The sequence below is a fragment of the Macadamia integrifolia genome, chromosome 2 (genome assembly GCF_013358625.1).
Source record: "Macadamia integrifolia cultivar HAES 741 chromosome 2, SCU_Mint_v3, whole genome shotgun sequence".
NCBI classification, from domain to species: domain Eukaryota; kingdom Viridiplantae; phylum Streptophyta; class Magnoliopsida; order Proteales; family Proteaceae; genus Macadamia; species Macadamia integrifolia.
In genome coordinates, this window is record NC_056558.1 from 10254456 (window position 1) to 10272071 (window position 17616).

At 46.4% G+C, this 17616-nt stretch overlaps 1 protein-coding gene across 1 annotated transcript; it reads right to left on the reverse strand.

The window, feature by feature from the left end:
• Positions 1 to 14587: 14587 nt before the first annotated feature.
• On the reverse strand, positions 14588 to 17591 carry LOC122072266 (nifU-like protein 1, chloroplastic). Its single transcript, XM_042636852.1, has 3 exons — positions 17135 to 17591; positions 15147 to 15283; positions 14588 to 15035 (listed from the first exon to the last, which is right to left on the reverse strand). The coding sequence occupies exons 1-3, from the start codon at positions 17529 to 17531 to the stop codon at positions 14847 to 14849; spliced, it is 723 nt and encodes a 240-aa protein (XP_042492786.1). The 5' UTR covers positions 17532 to 17591; the 3' UTR covers positions 14588 to 14846.
• Between the last annotated feature and the right edge of the window lie 25 nt (positions 17592 to 17616).

Consider the following 17616-nt stretch of genomic DNA (forward strand, 5'->3'; position numbering starts at 1 on the left):
GGGGTGCGGGGCGGGGTAGGGGAGAGGTGGGTGGTAAAGAAAACACGAGAACCTGGTAGTTCCATTTGTTTGGCCAAGTGGGATATGTTATTGTATATATGTACATTTCTATATTTATGAGGGTGGGGGAGGAGGTTGCATTTTCTTTTCTATGGAAGGAGGGGGTGTTCCATTTGGTGGAATATCTATGCACGAAAAATGCGAAGATATAAAGTAGGCAGGGGGATCTAAATGCTGCCAATGTGAGAGAATCTCCAGGCCAGGCCAATGGGAGCATGGTGATTGCCTTGGTTGCAGGATCATGGTCGGTCGCCAGGCTAAAACTGTTACTGGGCTTAGCCCTTGGGATTCTCCTAAATCTATTGCTCATTCCATCCAATCAGTAGCAGTAGCAATTATTTATGGTTTCCTGGTGATTCAAAACTCCGTTGCTGTGAGCTCAGTTTATGTGATTCATATTCTTGATGAGTCTGGGTCTTGGGTTGATACCCATTGTATGGAACTCTGATGATTGATTCTTGATTGAAGAATCAATCGCTAATGAATTGGATACATGGATTTAGGTATCGATTTCCATTGATTCAGATCTGCATTCAATCGGTGTGCATTCATCATTTTAGTCCTTGTTTTTTCAGAAAAAAAGTATATTTTTTTCCTAACTTACCCTTGAAACAATACCATGGCTGGACATGAAATATTTTTGGTTACATGGTGATATAAAAAATATGGGAGAGGGATAGGTATGTTGGCACACTACCGAGGAATAAGGTATGTTAGTGGGATTTTAACCGTTAGATTAAACATAGCAAATCTCATTCGTTCATGTGGCAAGGTCTTACAAAACTTACCCTATACTGTTGCTCATGGTATTCTTCCGCTCAGCTATTCCTTTGCCCTCATACCATGATCGTCATAGATGCCGAAGAGATGGATGGGGAGATCTTGCCAGAACTTCGAGATCCTGGCATCGTACAACCACCAACGTGATCACAAAGGTTGGAGTGATAATGGAAACTGCATCCTCCACAAAAACACAAAACACAGGCCAAAGACAATCCAAATAATCACAAAAACACCTGTTAGGTGTCTAGCGAAAAAACAGTCGTCGATGAACCTGAACTACCCATCCCTAAAATAAAATAGAAGAAGAGATATGGAGAAGAAATCATTGGTGACCAATCAGCCCCGGTCATTGCTACACAAGAACCTATGGGGTCGGAAAAAAGTGTGAGACGGACTGACCAATTCATTCACAGTGACCAGGAGTGACTTGGATTTGGCCGGAACCCATATGGCTTTAGCTTTCCATCAAAATCCCAAATTCCAGCAAAGAGGGGAGGTAAAAGGATCTGTATCCATAGTGTGTAGAAAAGATGTTGGATCATATTCCATCTTAGGGAGGGAGGGTAGCATACCTAAATGGATAGTGACGAATGTCGAGGCGGCGAACTCGGTTTACAAAGCAAAATTAAAAGCCTTACAGAGAGGGGTATCGGTGACCGTGAAGCCGGTGAAGCGGGTGTTCTCGGAGAAGGGGTCAAACACTATATAAATGGGTTCCAAGCTTTCACATACCTTTAAAAAAAAAAAAAAAAAAAAAAAAAAAAAGCTTTCACATTCTATGTAATCAACCGGCATTTACAAACTCTCTGGATCCACCATTCCTCTTTGAATCTGATCTATTATGCTTTTCCTTTTGCCTCGGCTTCTCAACAGGTTATTCAACAACACCAGCGTCGTCATCGTAGTGGTGCCGAGGAATACCACACAACATTGTATCTAAGAGTTTCCGGCAAAATGCAGCATCGGAAAGTACAGACCATAACCTGAAATTTCCTCCTCCCGAACGATCGAAAACCAAAGATCCAACATTGTTCCAATTAATCTTCGTCATTTTCCTACCAGTTTAGAGGCGGAGTAATCGGAGAAACAGGCCAAACATGTTTGAACTTGCCGGCGACAGTGATGCTTTGAAGAAGACCGTGAAGCAGCGGTATTGGGCAGGTTTGGTAAGACAACGATTATGAATGGATGAGATCTTGTCTATTTCATCTAACGGTTAAAACCCCGCTAATATACCTTATTCCTAGGTAGTGCGCTAGCATACTTGTTTCCCAAAAAATATTTATATTTTTGGACTTACTAAAACACGAGATGTTTGTTAGGGAGTGTGGCCACTGGCATATGTGTTCTAGCAAACCCGTCTCACTGTTTGTGGTCAAAACAAATCTTCTCTAGCCTCGCAAACCATTTTACACCATTCATACGCAGAGGCTTCTTCCTCCAACTGTTCAAGTTGTCATCCTGCTTGTCATCAATCAAATTTAAATAGCACAACCTTCATTTGAGAGTCACCCAAGTGACCTGGATTCTTATTTGGAACAACAATCGTGGCCTTGGAAGATAAATGAGAGTTATATCTGGACCTTGTCTTCCAGAATACATAACAGGAGCAAAGCACCCTATTACCACCGGAAATCCACCAGAGGAGCTAAACCTGCACAGGTACAGAAGGCAGAGGCCCGGAGGTATCTCCGGGGTTAGTCCTCCGATGCCCAAGTTAGAGACCGACGGAATAGTGTTTTCACAAGAGTAATGGTGTGTGTTGACCTACCTCTCCCCTCCTTTCGGGCCCTCTTTTGTAGTGCTTAGGGTCTAGGGTTTCTTTTGGGAGTCCCCCTCGAGTCCGCCTTTTTCTCTTCTGGAATCCTACTCGGATACGTGCTATTCCCCTTTTGGGGAATATTCCCTATTCGGGTATCTTCTCCTCACGTGGTTTATGTGGTTAGAATTCTTGCGGCCTCTCTCAGGTGGGCGACACGTGTCCTTCCTTTGGATACCATGTGTTCTTACTTTACTGGGTGATTAATTGGGCCGTATCACAACCCCCTTACTTCCACTAGGAAGCTCTTTCAGTGGAAGTAACTTCCTTCTTCTTTTGTGTTCCCCTTCGGCCTTCAATCACGGCCTTCGTCTTGAAACCAAGACCTCCGATCAAGTCCACAACCTTAGCCAGAGCCCCAACCTAGGCGGTGACCTTTGGTCAGGTCTACTCAGCCTTAGCCTAGAGCCCCAATTGAGGTTTTGACATTCGGTCAGGTTCCCTCGGCCTTAGCCAGAGCCTCAATCGAGGTTTTGACCATCGATTAGGTTCGCTCGGCCCTAGCCTAGAGCCCCCAACCAAGGTTTTGACCTTCGGTCAAGTCCGCTCGGCCTTAGCCAGAGCCCCCAATCAAGGTTTTAACCTTCGATCAGGTCCGCTCAGCCTTAGCCATGGCCCCAACTGAGGTTTTGACCTTCGGTCAGGTCTGTCAGCCTTAGCCAGAGCCCTAACCGAGGTTTTGACCTTCGGTCAAGTTCGCTCGGCCTTAGCCGGAGCCCCCAACCTAGGCGGTGACCTTTAGTCAGGTCTGCTCAGCCTTAGCCCAGAGCCCCAACCGAGGTTTTGACCTTTGGTCAGGTCCGCTTGGCCTTAGCTAGAGCCCCCAAGCCCCCAACCTAGGTGGTGACCTTCGGTCAAGTCTACTCGGCCTTAGCCCAGAGCCCCAACCGAGGATTTGACCTTCAATCAGGTCCGCTCGGCCTTCGCCAGAGCCCCCAACCGAGGTTTTGACCTTCAGTCCTTTGGCCTTTGCGACATGTCGCTCGTGTCTCCGGCTCGAGCGACATGTCACTCATGCCTTACATAGAGTGCCTCGGGAATCAGCATTGATGACATGTCGGGTCATTAATGGCCTCGAGTAGTCGGATTATCATTACTTTGCCTATATAAAGTGAGACCCCCTCATTTTAGTCACTTTTCCCAGAGCCATCAACCTTCGGTCTAGCACTCTTTCCTTCATCTTCGATTTTCCTCATCCATCGTCATCAGTAAGTTCCATGTCTAGCTCATTCGGTAGTAGGCCCTCGTCCTCTGAGGGGACCGTCTCTAACCCGAGGTATCACAGTCTCAGACGTGTCCGAGGCATGTCCTCGGATTCATCCTCAGAGTCCCATTCGTCTCGTGTTTCCTCCTCCACTGCTACACCTAGTGGATCCGCAGGTGGTCCGAGCACGGAAGATATTATGGAAGGGGTTCTTAAAACCCGAGCCCAGACTAATGAGTCTCTTCCTGTAGAGGCTAGGGACATAGTATCTACTATGTCCAAGGTAGAGCTCGATGAGCTTAGGGTGTCCTGTAGTATCCCAAGTGAATTTGACCTTCGGCTCCCAAGGCCCACCGACAGAGCCAGTTATAGGAGCCTAAGTGAACTCTGCTTCTACCGAGATGCCTTCAAGGCAGGGCTCCAGCTTCCACTACACCCTTTCTTCAACCAAGTGTTTCGGCACTATGGCATATGCCCAGCCCAACTGACTCCGAATGGGTGGCGGCAGATCCTTAGTTTCATAGTGTACTTCTGTTGGATTCAGAGACCCATCTCCCTTCCTCTTTTTCTCAATTGTCTGTCCCTCAGAGCCAGTAAAGGGGACTCGGGCTGCTATTACTTCAGCCCTCGAAAGGACATTAGGCTGTTGAATCGGTATCCTTTGTCGATCCACGGCTGGAAGCACAAGTATTTCTTCGTGAGATCGTCCGAGGGTTTCCCCATCGGCAACGTCTGGGACATTCCCGACCTGAAGGATGTTAATTCCGTGCCCGCCCTCTTCAGGGTGGACGCAGAGTCACTGGCATTGGTAAAACTCAAGCCCCGGAGTCCACCAGTCGAGTCCGATAGTATTCAATCAGACGCCGTCCTGTTTCGGTTCGGGCTTAGCCTGGGTGAGTTAGGGTCACCCGATTCCATTCTTGCTTCGTCTCCTTCTGCCTAATGATAACCTTTGTTTTTCTTATGCAGTGCAACTCTCCAGGGCGGATGTTAGAGCAGCAACGGCCGCAAGGCAAGCACAGGAGAAGGAGGCCCGCGCGAGAGAGGCCTGAGCAAGGGAGCAGCAGCAGAGGCAGAAACAAAAGCAAAAGGATAAAAGGAGGGTTCCAGCTTTTGAGCCGACCGATCCTTCTTATAAGAGGGAGAGGGGTCTTGCGCGGAACCCTACCAAAGGTGCCATTCAGGCCCTCACCGCCCAAGACTGAGATGCCTCTGCCCCGACTGAGCCTCTGTCAAACATTCATTCACAGAGTCCAGCGCCGAACCAAGGCAGGTGCGAATGTGGCTTCATCCCTGACTGGTCCGTGAAGGAGGATGACACTTTCACCGTTGGAAGGGTGTCTTGGGAACTAGTGCTGAAGGGTAACCTTCCGAGGGATGTTTCCGACGCCCAGAAGCAGGGAACCTCAACCATGGTGACCAGCGCATGCTTCTACATGGCAGGGGTAAGATTCCTTCGTTCTTTAGCTTTCAGGTTTCCTTCTCGATCGCTCTTATTTTTATAAATGTTTCAGGCCTAGAACCAACTTTCCCAGCTGATCAACCGAGTTGAGGCCATGGCTCAGGACTTGGAGATATCTGAGTTGGAGAAGGTGATCCTGGAGAACGAGCGTTATGTTCTACTTGAGAAGGTAGAGCATTTGGAGACTAAGCTCCTTCGGGTTCGCTAGGAGCATGATCGGGAACTCTCGGAGCTTAGATCTCAAATATCTGTGAGGTTTGAAGCAGTCGAAGCCCGAGGGGTCGAAATGTACAAGGCTTCCAAAGACTTCTATGAAGAAGTTAAGCAAGCTACTGTTCCCAAATACACGATGGGCTCGACCGAAGTCCGTGACTGGGTTCTCGAGCATTATCCGGAGGTGTCTTTCGAGGATAGTGGCCTTGTTTTCGAGGATGAAGGCGGGGCTGCTTCGGCCCCTGCCCCTGTGGCTACTCAGGTGACCGAGCTCGAGGAGAGTGGTGACGAGGAGGAGGTTCAGAGGCCCCACGAAGTCCCCCTTACTCCTGGTCACGGCGATTCAGACCAAGATGTCTCCAGTGCCGTCGATGGCGAAGATATTCTCCCGATCGAAGCCCCTTGATGAACGAAACGCCTTCGGGTCTCCTTTTTGTATCTTTTGAACTTAGGCCTTCTGGCCTCTCCATGTAATTTATGCCTTCGGGCTTCTTCGATGAATGAAATGCCTTTCTTCTTTCAAATTCCTTCGTGCCCTTTTTATTATCATCAATATTGTTTGTTGATTTAACGACAATTAACTCCGAGCACGGACTGTCACAGGATTCGGCTTCGCAGGTAAGGGTAGGAAAGCCGAAGCCCTTATGCAAGTGATTCAGTAAAATTTTAATTACAAGGTGGGAGCATATGGCCGAAGGTCCTACTTAAGTCATCGTTTCCTTCATGACCGAAGGATGAGGGGCGCTGTTGGCGGCCCCCTGTCTCAGAGTAGTCCTTCGGTCGGGCTATTTCGGCTCTGTTCGAGCCTTTTATCTAGGGATCCCTTCGGTCAGGTTTGCTTGACCTTGGCATGAGCTTCTCGACCGAAGGGTGGACCTTGGTCCTATGCCCGATTTTGGCCTTAGCTCCCAACCAAGGGGGTACCCCTTCGGTCAAGTCATCTCAGCTTCGGCCTGAGCCCCCAACTGAAGGTTGTACGTTTCATAGCCATTATTTGGGCAATTGCCGTGAAACAGCTTATATGAAATAAAAATCCTCCGGAGAGCTTGAGATGGAGAATCGTAACTTTAAGGTTCTAAAGAATTCAAAAGATGACTAATTCAAAAGAATAACCAAGTAAATGTAAATGTGCTTTGCTACTACTGCTAGGCATGTTACTACTAGTAGAATTTCCTCAAGTTCTTCGAGTTCCACAATCGAAGTACCATTTCTCCCCCCGTAGTCTCTAGGTGATAGGACCCCAGTCGTATTATCCTTGAGACTCTGTAAGGCCCTTCCCAGTTTGGAGCTAGCTTCCCTTGATGCTTTGGGTCCGATATCTCCGTCCTTCTCAGGACGAGGTCACCCACTCTGAACTCGTTCCTTCGGATCTTTGCATTGTAATGTCTCGCAACCCTTTGCTGGTAGGCTACAATCCTTTCTCTCAATACTTCTCGCACTTCATCCAGGAGGTCCATATTTGCTTGAAGCCCTTTGTATTTTTCTTTTTCATCATAGTACTGAACCCGATGGGTCATGGCTCCTACTTCCACCGGGAGCACAACTTCGGTGCCGTAAGTTAAAATGAGGGGTGTTTCCCCAGTGGCCGATCTCTCAGTAGTGCGGTAGGCCCAGAGGATGTTGAGCAACTCTTCTGCCCATAATCCATTGGCATCTTCCAGTTTCTTCTTTATTCTTTGGAGAAGCGTACGATTGGTTACCTCGATCAATCCGTTGGTTGATAGGTAACCGACGGATGTTTTCCTGTGGTTAATGCTGAGGGCCTCACAAAATAAGCCAAAAGTTGGATTGGCGAACTGAGTTCCATTGTCTATTACTACCACCCGGGGGATTCTGAATCGATAGACCACCACTCTCTCGAAGAAGTCCCTTACGTTCTTTTCAGTTATCGTAGCCAGAGCTTCGGCTTCTGCCCACTTCGTGAAGTAGTCTACTACTACCACAACAAACTTTCTTTGCCTCGTAGCCAGGGAAAACGTGCCTAGGATGTCCATTCTCCACATGGCAAATGGTACCGGGCTTGACAGGGAGGAAAGCTCAGTAGAGTGCTACCGATGGACGGGGGCGAACATCTGGCACTTAACGTACTTCCTAACGAACTCTTCTGCATCCCTCCTCATGGTCGGCCAGAACAGGCCCTACCTTAGCACTTTGTGGGCCAAGGCCCGGGCTCCGAGATGTTGGCCACATATCCTTTCATGTACTTCTCAGAGTGCGTACTTGGCGTCGAAAAGGTTCAGGCATTTGAGGTATGGTGTGGTAAACCCTATCTTATACAACGTCTCGTCTTTTAGCATGAAGCGTGCTGACCGCATTCGTATCTTCCTTGCCTCGTCCCTATCTTTGGGGAGTACACCTTCTTTTAAGTACCTGATTATGGCATCCATCCAGCTAGGTCCGTTCTTGCCAACGGGTAACACCTCTTGGGGTCTTTCGGTACTTGGTTGGGGTAACACTTCAAAATACATTGTTCGTCCAAGGTCCGTGAAATCAGAGGTGACCAACTGCGATAGTGCGTCTGCATTGGCATTCTCTTCTCGTGGCACCTGCCTTACCTCGAACTCCTTGAAGGCTGTTATTCTCTCTCGTACCGTCTTTAAGTACTCAGCCATCCTTTGTTCTTTGGCTTCGTAGTCTCCATTCACCTGTTGTACCATGAGCTAGAGTCACTGTGTATCACTAACTCCTATACCATCAAAGCCCGCGCCATATGAATTCCGACTATTAGCGCTTCGTACTCTGCTTCATTGTTAGAGGCATCGAAGTCGAACAATTGGGCATACTCAATCTTGAAACCTTCGGGGCTGACCAGTCTGATCCCTGCGCCGCTTCCCATGCTATTGGAGGCACCATCCACACACAATGTCCAAGTCTTTTCTGCCCGGGCCTTGAAAAACTCCTAGGGATCATCGAGGAGCGTTGTCTCGGCTATGAAGTCTGTTAAGGCCTATGCTTTTATTGCGGTTCTCGATTTGTACTGGATTTTGAATTCTCCCAACTCTATGACCCAGTTTACCAGGCGACTGGACATATCTGGCCTTTGTAGTATCTTCTTCAGGGGCTGGTCTGTGAGCACGCATACCATGTGTGATTGAAAATAGGGCCTCAACTTTCTTGCCACTGCTACCAGGGCATACACCACTTTCTCCATCTTTCTGTATCTTGTTTCGGCATCCAGTAGGGTTCGGCTAAAGTAATATATTGGCCGATGTTGCCTTCCTTCTTCCCTCATCAGTACCGCACTTACCGTCACTGCCGATATAGCCAGGTACAACTGCAAGGTATCCCCGGCGTCTGGCTTCGTCAATAGCGGTGGTGCGGCCAAGTACTCCTTCAATTGTTCAAAGGACTTTTCGCATTCCTCCGTCCATTCGAGCTTTTTGGATCCCTTTAAGACTTTGAAGAAAGGGAGGCACTTGTTAGCTGACCGAGACATGAACCGTCCCAGGGTGGCGACTCTGCCTGTTAGCTCCTGGACTTGCTTCACATTCTGTGGTGACTTCATATCTCGAATGGCCTGTATTTTCACCGGATTGGCTTCAATTCCTCTCTCCAAGACAATAAAGCCAAGGAACTTTCCCGATGCTACTCCGAACGCACACTTTGTCGGGTTCAACTTCATGCCGTACTGCCTCAGCACCTGGAACGCCTTTTCTAAGTCTCGAATATGGTGTTCTGCCTTCAGGCTTTTCATGAGCATGTCATCTACGTATACTTCCATGGTTTTGCCGATCATCCCCTTGAAGATCTTATTCACCAACCTTTGATAGGTGGCCCTTGCGTTTTTTAGCCCGAAGGGCATGACTTCATAGTAGTACAACCCCCCCTCGGTCATGAAGGATGTCTTTGGGACATCGACCTCATACATCTTGATCTGATTGTACCCCGAGTACACGTCCATGAAGCTCAACGCCTCGTGTCCTGCTGTGGCATCGATAAGGAGGTCTATTTTCGATAGGGGTTGTCGTCCTTTGGGCAGGCCTTGTTCAGATCGGTGAAGTCGATGCAGATCCTCCATTTCCCATTTGCCTTCGGGACCATCACCACAGTATTGGATTTCACGGATGAACTGGGCCTTCAGCAACTTCTCTACCTCTTCATCTATCTTCTGCTACCTTTTGGGGGTGAAGGTCCTCTTCTTCTGCTGTACCGGCTTCTCAGTCGGGTTGACACTCAGATGATGCTCTATTACTTCTTGGTCTATTCCAGGCATGTCTAAGGCTGACCAGGCGAAGATGTCAGAATTGTCCCGGAGGAATGAGATAAGTTTTTCTCGTTATTGCCTTGACATTGTAGCCCCCACTTGGAATTGGCGAGTGTTATCCCCCTCTTCGGCTTCAACTTGTATCAGCTCCTCAGTCGGTTCCCCCCTTTGATAACTGATGTCGTCGCGCATATCTTCTATCAGGAGTGCCTCGCCCGCCTTTTATTTTCCCCATAAGGTGGTGGCATAGCACCTCCAGGATGCCTCTTGATTTCCTCGACATTCAGCGACACCGTTCTTAGTTGGGAACTTCATCTTGAGGTGTGGTGTGGAGACGACAGCCTTTAGCAGGTTTAAACGAACTCTCCCTAGTATGGCGTTGTACGCCGAAGGAATGCCTACTACCAGGAAGTTGATCACGACTGTTACCTGGAGGTCTCTGGTGCCAGCTCTTACTGGCAACTCAACCGATCCCTCCACTTTGACTGGGGCACCGGAGAATCCTTGCAATGGGTGTTCGACCTTCTTCAACTTTCCCTCGTCCAGGCCCATCTTCTGAAAAGATTCAAGGAATAGGATATCAGTTGAACTGTCGTTATCCACCAAGATCCTTTTTACTTTGCAATCGGCTATGGTCATGGTGATTACCAGGGCCTTGTCATGTGGCGTATGCACCCCTTCTAGGTCGTCATCCGAAAAGGAAATAACCATCCCCGTCTTTGCCTTCTTGTTTGACCATTCAGCCACATGCACGCTTCGTGCATAGGATTTTACTTTCCTGGCCGAGGTTGAACTTTCTCCAGTGGCTAGGCCTCCACAGATTGTCGCTACAACCCTAGTTGGGCTTTTTTGATCGTCCCGAAGGTGATGGTCGGCTTCCTCGGGTGTCTGGTCCCTTTACCATTCCTAATTACCTCTGCGGACTGGCCTCCTCCTTTCATGGCTGCCTCTGTCGTCTCTTCAGCGGTTGTCCCTGCGGTCATTACCGTCTTAGGCATTCTCCTTTTCGCGGTCTAGGAATCGGCCTAGATATCCTCTTCAAATCATTCCTTCTATTTCCCCCTTCAAGTGCCAACAATCTTCAGTCTCATGGCCGTGGTCCCTGTGGAAGTGAAAATATTTGTCCAAATTGCGTCTCTCAGGGTGTCATCCCATCTTGCCTGGCCACTTCATGGCTCTAGCATCTGGGGAGTCCTTTATCTGCATTGGCACATCCATTCGTTTCCGATTCAGGGGCACGTATTTCTCGAACTTCTTCGGTGGATTGGGTGCCCAACCACGTTCGGACTTTCATCTTTTGCCCTCTTCGGAAGGTTTGTCGTTGCCTCTTGAGATCCTTTTCTTCCCCGTCTTCTCTTCAGCTTCTTCATCGGCTTGAAGGGTTTCTTCCATCTGGATGTACTTATCACACCGAGCCATCAACTTGGCTAGGTTCCTTGGTGTATGCTTCGCCAAAAACCTTTTTAGCTTTTTATCCTTGACGCCTCCCAGCAGGGCCGTGAACTCTTTTTTTGGGTCTAGACCTCTGATCGTGATCTTCTCTTGCTGGAAGCGCTTCATGTAGTTTCGTAGTGACTCTCCTTCATGTTGTTTTACGTTGGTCAAGTTCAACGTGGTATTTTGAAGGGGTTGGCTACTGGAGAATCCCTTCACGAAGAAGTAACTCAAATCGTTGAAGTTGTGGATCGATTTCATCGGCAAGCGGTTGTACCATAACCTTGCCGCTCCTCTGAACGTCAAAGGCAGGGCTCGACACATGATGTTTTTCGAGACTCGGTGGAACTGCATCGCAACCTTAAAGCCTTCCAGATGATCGACGGGGTCTCCAGACCCGTTGTAGGTATCATATTTGGGTAGACGAAAACCAATTGGGAGGGGGTCCCTCATGACTTCATCAACTAGAGCCGTGTCATTTGTGAGGTCCGGCTCGCGAGTTCCCTTTTGGTTTTCTGCTACCTTCCGGATCTCGTCCTTTAGGTCTAGGATCATCTGCTTCAACCTTGAGTCACGTAACTATTTGTCCCCTTGATGCGGTTCTTCATGCCCGGCCCCTGTGACGTGCCGCGTTCTTTCTTTGGGTGAGGGGCTTTCCCTCATTTCTCGATTTCGAGGATTCCGACCGGACCTTATCAATTCTGAGCTACTCCGGTCCTCGTCTTGAGGTCGCTCTGGCTGGACATGGGAGCCTCGCGTTGCTCCACCGGTCTTATGAGAGACGGCTTTGGAGACCTCTTTCATTGTCTCGGCCATTCGGTCATACTTCTCCTAAAGGGCGTCAAACTGCTCTCTCGTCACATATTCCTGCGCCTTAGGAGGGGGTGGAGGATCGCTATCCCTGTGCACCGGATGTCCGACCGAGCGCTGGTCCCTCAAGAAACCTTCCCGATCGCTGTTTCCTCGTCCTTCCCTGATGTCCGTCGAGGGAGGGAGCCCTTCCGAAGCCTCTCCCTCATTCATATTTATATTCGACGTTGCTTTTATTTTTTTATGATTGTAGGTTCTCTCCACCATTACTGTCGTTTTCATAGACGACGCCAATCTGTTACCGCCGAAAATCTGCCAGAGGACCTAAACCTACACAGGTACAGAAGGCAAAGGCCCGAAGGTATATTCGGGGTTAGCCCTCCAACGCCCAAGTTAGAGACCGGCGGAATAGTGTTTTCACAAGAGTAATGGTGTGTGTTGACCTACCTCTCCCCTCCTTTCGGGCCCTCTCTTATAGTGCTTAGGGTCTAGGGTTTCTTTTGGGAGTCCCCCTCGAGTCCGCCTTTTTCCCTTCCCAAGTCCTACTCGGATACGTATTATTCCCCTTGTGGAGAATATTCCCTATTCGGGTATCTTCTCCTCACGTGGTTTACGTGGTTAGAATTCTTGCGGCCTCTATCAGGTGGGAGACACACGTCCTGCCTTTGGATACCACGTGTTCTTACCTTACTGGGTGATTAATTGGGCCGTATCACACCCCATCTCTCTGTTATGAAGTAACAGGGGTTCTGCGCACCTCTTTCTCTGAAAAAAAATTATTTCCTCCTTTCCATCTGGAGATGCTAAGATTTATTAATAACCGACCATGCAAACCCAGACACCTCTGAAGTGAAAAAATATAGGGATTCTGAGATGGCGGCGTGTAGGTAGTGCTGCCTCAACTTATCATGTTTAGACATTTTTTCAAGCGTTCTCTACGTGGATTCATTTGACATGAACATTGATCGGAGATCAGATTCTGCTCTTTAGAATAATATTCATGGGAAACTGATCGAGCCAATACTGAAAAAAATAAAACTCTTCTAAAGGGGAGAAAACCGAATCCTCTCCCACGACACTGGAGGCCCAACATGCATCTGACGACTAAGAGGATCTGAATACAAGAGGCGGGGGGTCAGGGAGATCTTTTTCGGTGAAGAACTTCAAGCCTTTATTAAGCAAACGGATGTAGATGGGCTTAATTCCAGTGAAAAGCTTACAATTACTATCGAAATATCTTCACTCATTCTGCAAGTGTAGACTCTTGGGAATATGTGTGATCACCCTCTTGCAAAACGCCAGCCATCTTTACTTTTCTGGGTGCAGGAATATCATCGAGAGCTTCTATCAGGACTGGTGTGTAATGAGATCTCGCCAGCACCCATCTTCTTGGCAGCCAACACCCTTACAGCTTATGCCTGGCTCTGTGACTCCTGCGCTGATGTGTCACAAGGATACACCCTCAAAACTCCATACTGTCTGTGATCGTGGACTTCACCCTCACTGAATATACTGAGTCACTGACTATGATCACGGATTTCACCTCACCGATGCATCTCAACAATGTGTAACGCTTGCTCTGAGCATCTGACTCGTTCCACAAGCGATTCTTTACCCCAAAAAAAAGAGTTCCACACGCTAGCTATAAAAGAGATTTTTCAATAAATTTAAAAAGGGAGTGGGATTTACACGCTGCCCATTTATACTGGCATTTTACACGCCGAACCAATAACTGACGGTGAAAGTGTATATATTTCAGAAGAGACAAAGGGGTCTCCATGTTTAATGAGATCGTCCGAAGTAACATAAAAAAAGCTATTATAAAGAAAAAGAGACGCCACATGAGTTATGTGAAAGCTACAAAGAAGCTAATGGGTCCTTTTGTGGTGCTTCATCCCCCCAACTAAAAAAAAAAAATAGTCCTCTAGTTGTGGCCAGCTGCAACATCAGCTTTGAATTTCTAACTGACAAAACCTGGTTGTCAAGATAAATGTGGGAACATAATTGCTCCCCCTTCCGCTGCTAACTGTTACAAAAGAGGGTTTTGACCAACTTACAACCCCCCTTGCAACCTCCAAAATTTGTTTCAAGGAATCTGAAGTTCTAAATGTTTAATTACAAGGGCAGCTGCAAATTCTTTCATTTGGATGACCTTTCACGATCAGCGAACAGATTCACAGCTTTGGGTGGACTGCGACACTATGACATCCATCAATTATAACAATAGCTTGAAGTTCTATGTCGAAGCATGTGACATGTAAGATGTAACTTAACATAGAACTTCAAGTTGTTGTAATTGATGGATGCCATAGCGTCGCAACCCCCCTAGAGCTTGAATCAGAGAACGTGAAAAGTCATCCAAATGAAAGAAAAGTCCATCTGTACTAGGCCAAACAAATCTTAGCATTGAGTAAAAAGAGTAACGATGAAGAGTTGTCTGTGTTGTGGCAAATTAATTGAAACCTTAATTTGTAACAGTATGCAGCTGTGAACCTGAATAGGTAGGGAACTATAATGTTCCATCATTTATCTTGGCAGCCAGGTCTTGTCATTGATAAATCCAAAGCTCATGTTGCAAATGACCATACCAGGAGGAGCTGAAGCACCACAAAAAGACCCCATTGGCTTGCTTGATCAATCATAAAATCATATGTTTGTATCTACATTATGTAACATAGAGGCCAAAGCCCTATATACGTACATAAATAAAATATATATGCATTCGAAGATGCATGTGATTTAAAAGATCATGTATGGCAAAATGTGAAACTATTAAAAGAAAGTGAGCTCACTTCCACATACATGGATTCCTTATCCTGTAACTCTCCATGCCTCCAGAGACTTTCTTGACTGCATATTAGTCGCCCAAAACAACATTCACAATGTCCGGGAATCTCTCTTTGATGGCTGCTTTGATTCCTGATCCAATTGACTCGGGCCCCGCATATCGTACATAGCAATCTCCTTCCTGAATGGATAGTACTTCAACACTCCCACCATAACTCTTAATGGCTGGTCTTAGTATATCAAGATGACCATTCACCGTCTGCAATGTTGAAAATCTTGCAATTTTCACTAATTGAAATTCAACTTATTTAAGTCATGCTTTTATTTGCTTTATGAAATCAACATTCACTGAGAGAACAAACAAACAGACCTCAACGGTTGTCTCACTCTGCTGGTCATCAGAGACCTGGCAAATATCTTTGACTGCTTCTCCAAATTTCTCCTTTAACACTCGTTCTATTCCCATCTTCATGGTGGTTGTTGAGCTAGGACAGCTCCCACATGCTCCTGGAGACCCAATTTGAGAACAAGGCAAGCTTCAGTTTGGCTCAAGAGGATAAAATATATATGTAGGGAACTAAAAACCCATATATTCCATCAGTAGGTAAAAGAGTTGATTCAGGAAGCATGGCAAATTGTCAAACCCACTCTTGCCCTGATTCAAGAGGCTGAAAAAAAAAATTAAATAAATAAAACAAAATAAATTTACATTGACCAGTCGAAGTAATTTATGTAACTTCAGCCAGTACATGAATGATTTAAGTGCCCTCCTACATGGTTTTAGAATAAATTAGCACTATAAGTTTAGTTAATTGTGCAAAAGAGTTCGCGTGGTAGATCCAAATACTCCTATCTACGCTTCCTCTTTTCCCCAGTTAAAATCTCTCATCAGAACCGCTGGACACATTTCTTCAAAAAAATGAAGAAATCATAACAATTAATAGCTAGTCTCAGTCGATCCTATAGCTGTCTCCCCCTCCTTCCATTAAGATATCTGTCTCTCAGGGAAGGGAGGAGCATAGAACTATGTTGATCCCCATGAATGCTGCCTCATCCTTCTCTACTGGAAAGGCAGGTTGTGTCTTCGGCCAGGACCCGGGATCAGAACCACTGGACACATTTCTTCAGAAAATGAAGAAGAAATCATAACAATCAGTATGTTTTTCATGCTAAATGCCAAGCACTTTAAGTAGGTTCCTCTCACTCCTTCAGATACATTTTTCTCCTGAATGTGAAAGCTTTATCAACCTGATAACCATAAAACTATCCCTTACACATGATGGTAATCCAAGGAGCAATTCAAAGTCCGCATGAAAACAACCTCATACAATTAACCATGCTCCAATGCAAAGGGGACTCAGATACAGAGGACATAATGTAACATGGCACTAAGAATTTCTTTGACCAGTCTGTTGGTCACACATTTTACTTTGATGGTGAATAAAATTTTCACAATTTTTCCTAGAGGAAAGAAAAAAAAAAAAAAAAAAAAAAAACACCCCACTTGGAAATAAAACAAACCAAGTACTAAAATTAATTACAAGTAATTAACCCAGAACATCCATCTCCATTTAATGGCGGGTTACATCAGATGGCGTACCAAGAATTCACTTGTGCAGTGTTACCCTACGAACCACACTTAACAAAGAGGGCCTTAGTTGTGAACACCATTGAAACCCCCCCTCCCCCCAAAATAAAATAAAATAAAGGGGTCTTTATTCTCATATCACAAATCTTTCTCCCATCTAACCTGAGTACATAACAAATTTTCTGTTGCTCATGCTATTACACTGATATCAAATTGATGAGACCATTAGGATAGAGCAATCATCAAATGAAACGTTTATCTGATGAAGCTAAGAGCCATATAATTAAAACTAACCTATAACAGTGGGCAATCTGAAAATGAAACTTTCTCACAGTAAGGGCATTGAGGGTTGATCAGAACTAGTCTATGGTCCTAACCTACGAGATTTGTTAACCCCCTCCCAATGATCCACTGCCTATTGTCAGATCTCTCCCTCCCTCACAGCCCCAGGCAGGAGAAACTAAGGTTGAATGAAATTGAAGACCTGAAATTTGCAAATCCCTCAGCTTCCTAAGACAATTGAAATCCTCAGAATCAGAATTTTAATACCTTAATTAGGAATTTATAACAAAGAAACAAACCCCATTACTTCAAAGGCACAGACCATATTGAACAACAGCTGCAAAAAAAAAAAAAAAAAAAAGAAGAAGAAGAAGACTATAACAAGTGCATGAAATCACAGTTTCTATCAAATTATTGAGAAACACCAACTATATGATCCGCACTGACCATATGAGAATAGAATAGAAACGGGAAGAGGTAGATACAACCTTGAAGCTTGAGAGAGATGACTCCATCTTGTACGGAAACAACATCGACGTTTCCTCCATCGGCAATAAGATAAGGTCGAACATCCTCGAGGACCAAGTTCACGTTCTCTGCTGTGAGCTCAAAGATTTCAGCAGAGTAGAGACCAGGAGAACCACTGGCCCTAATTTTCCCTTTCCAAGGCCTGGAAGCGTTTAGGGCGTTACTGAAATTGAAGAATGCCCATCTATGGGTGGCGACCATTACCACCGCTCCTCCATGTGGATGTACTTCAGGTACTCTAGAAGAATCCAAGGAGGATGAGGTTGTACGCCGGAGGTGGGATGTACAAGCACAGGGTTTCACGGGGAGAAACGCCGGGTCAACGGTGAGGCCAATCGCGCCTGCCAAAACCCCCATTTTGATGTTTCGTTTTCCTCTGCTCTCCTACGGAGCAGTCTATCTGGAAACAAAGGATGTGTTTTTAATGTAATTTCAAGATCTT

Bases quoted from the DNA above. Each gene is read 5' to 3' on its own strand.
- LOC122072266 (XM_042636852.1), bottom strand. From the start codon at position 17,531: ATGGGGGTTTTGGCAGGCGCGATTGGCCTCACCGTTGACCCGGCGTTT. The intron at 15,284-17,134 runs GTTGTATCTACC...TTGGGTCTCCAG, and splicing joins CATCTCTCTCAAGCTTCAAG to GAGCATGTGGGAGCTGTCCT. The intron at 15,036-15,146 runs GTCTGTTTGTTT...TCAACATTGCAG, and splicing joins AGAGTGAGACAACCGTTGAG to ACGGTGAATGGTCATCTTGA.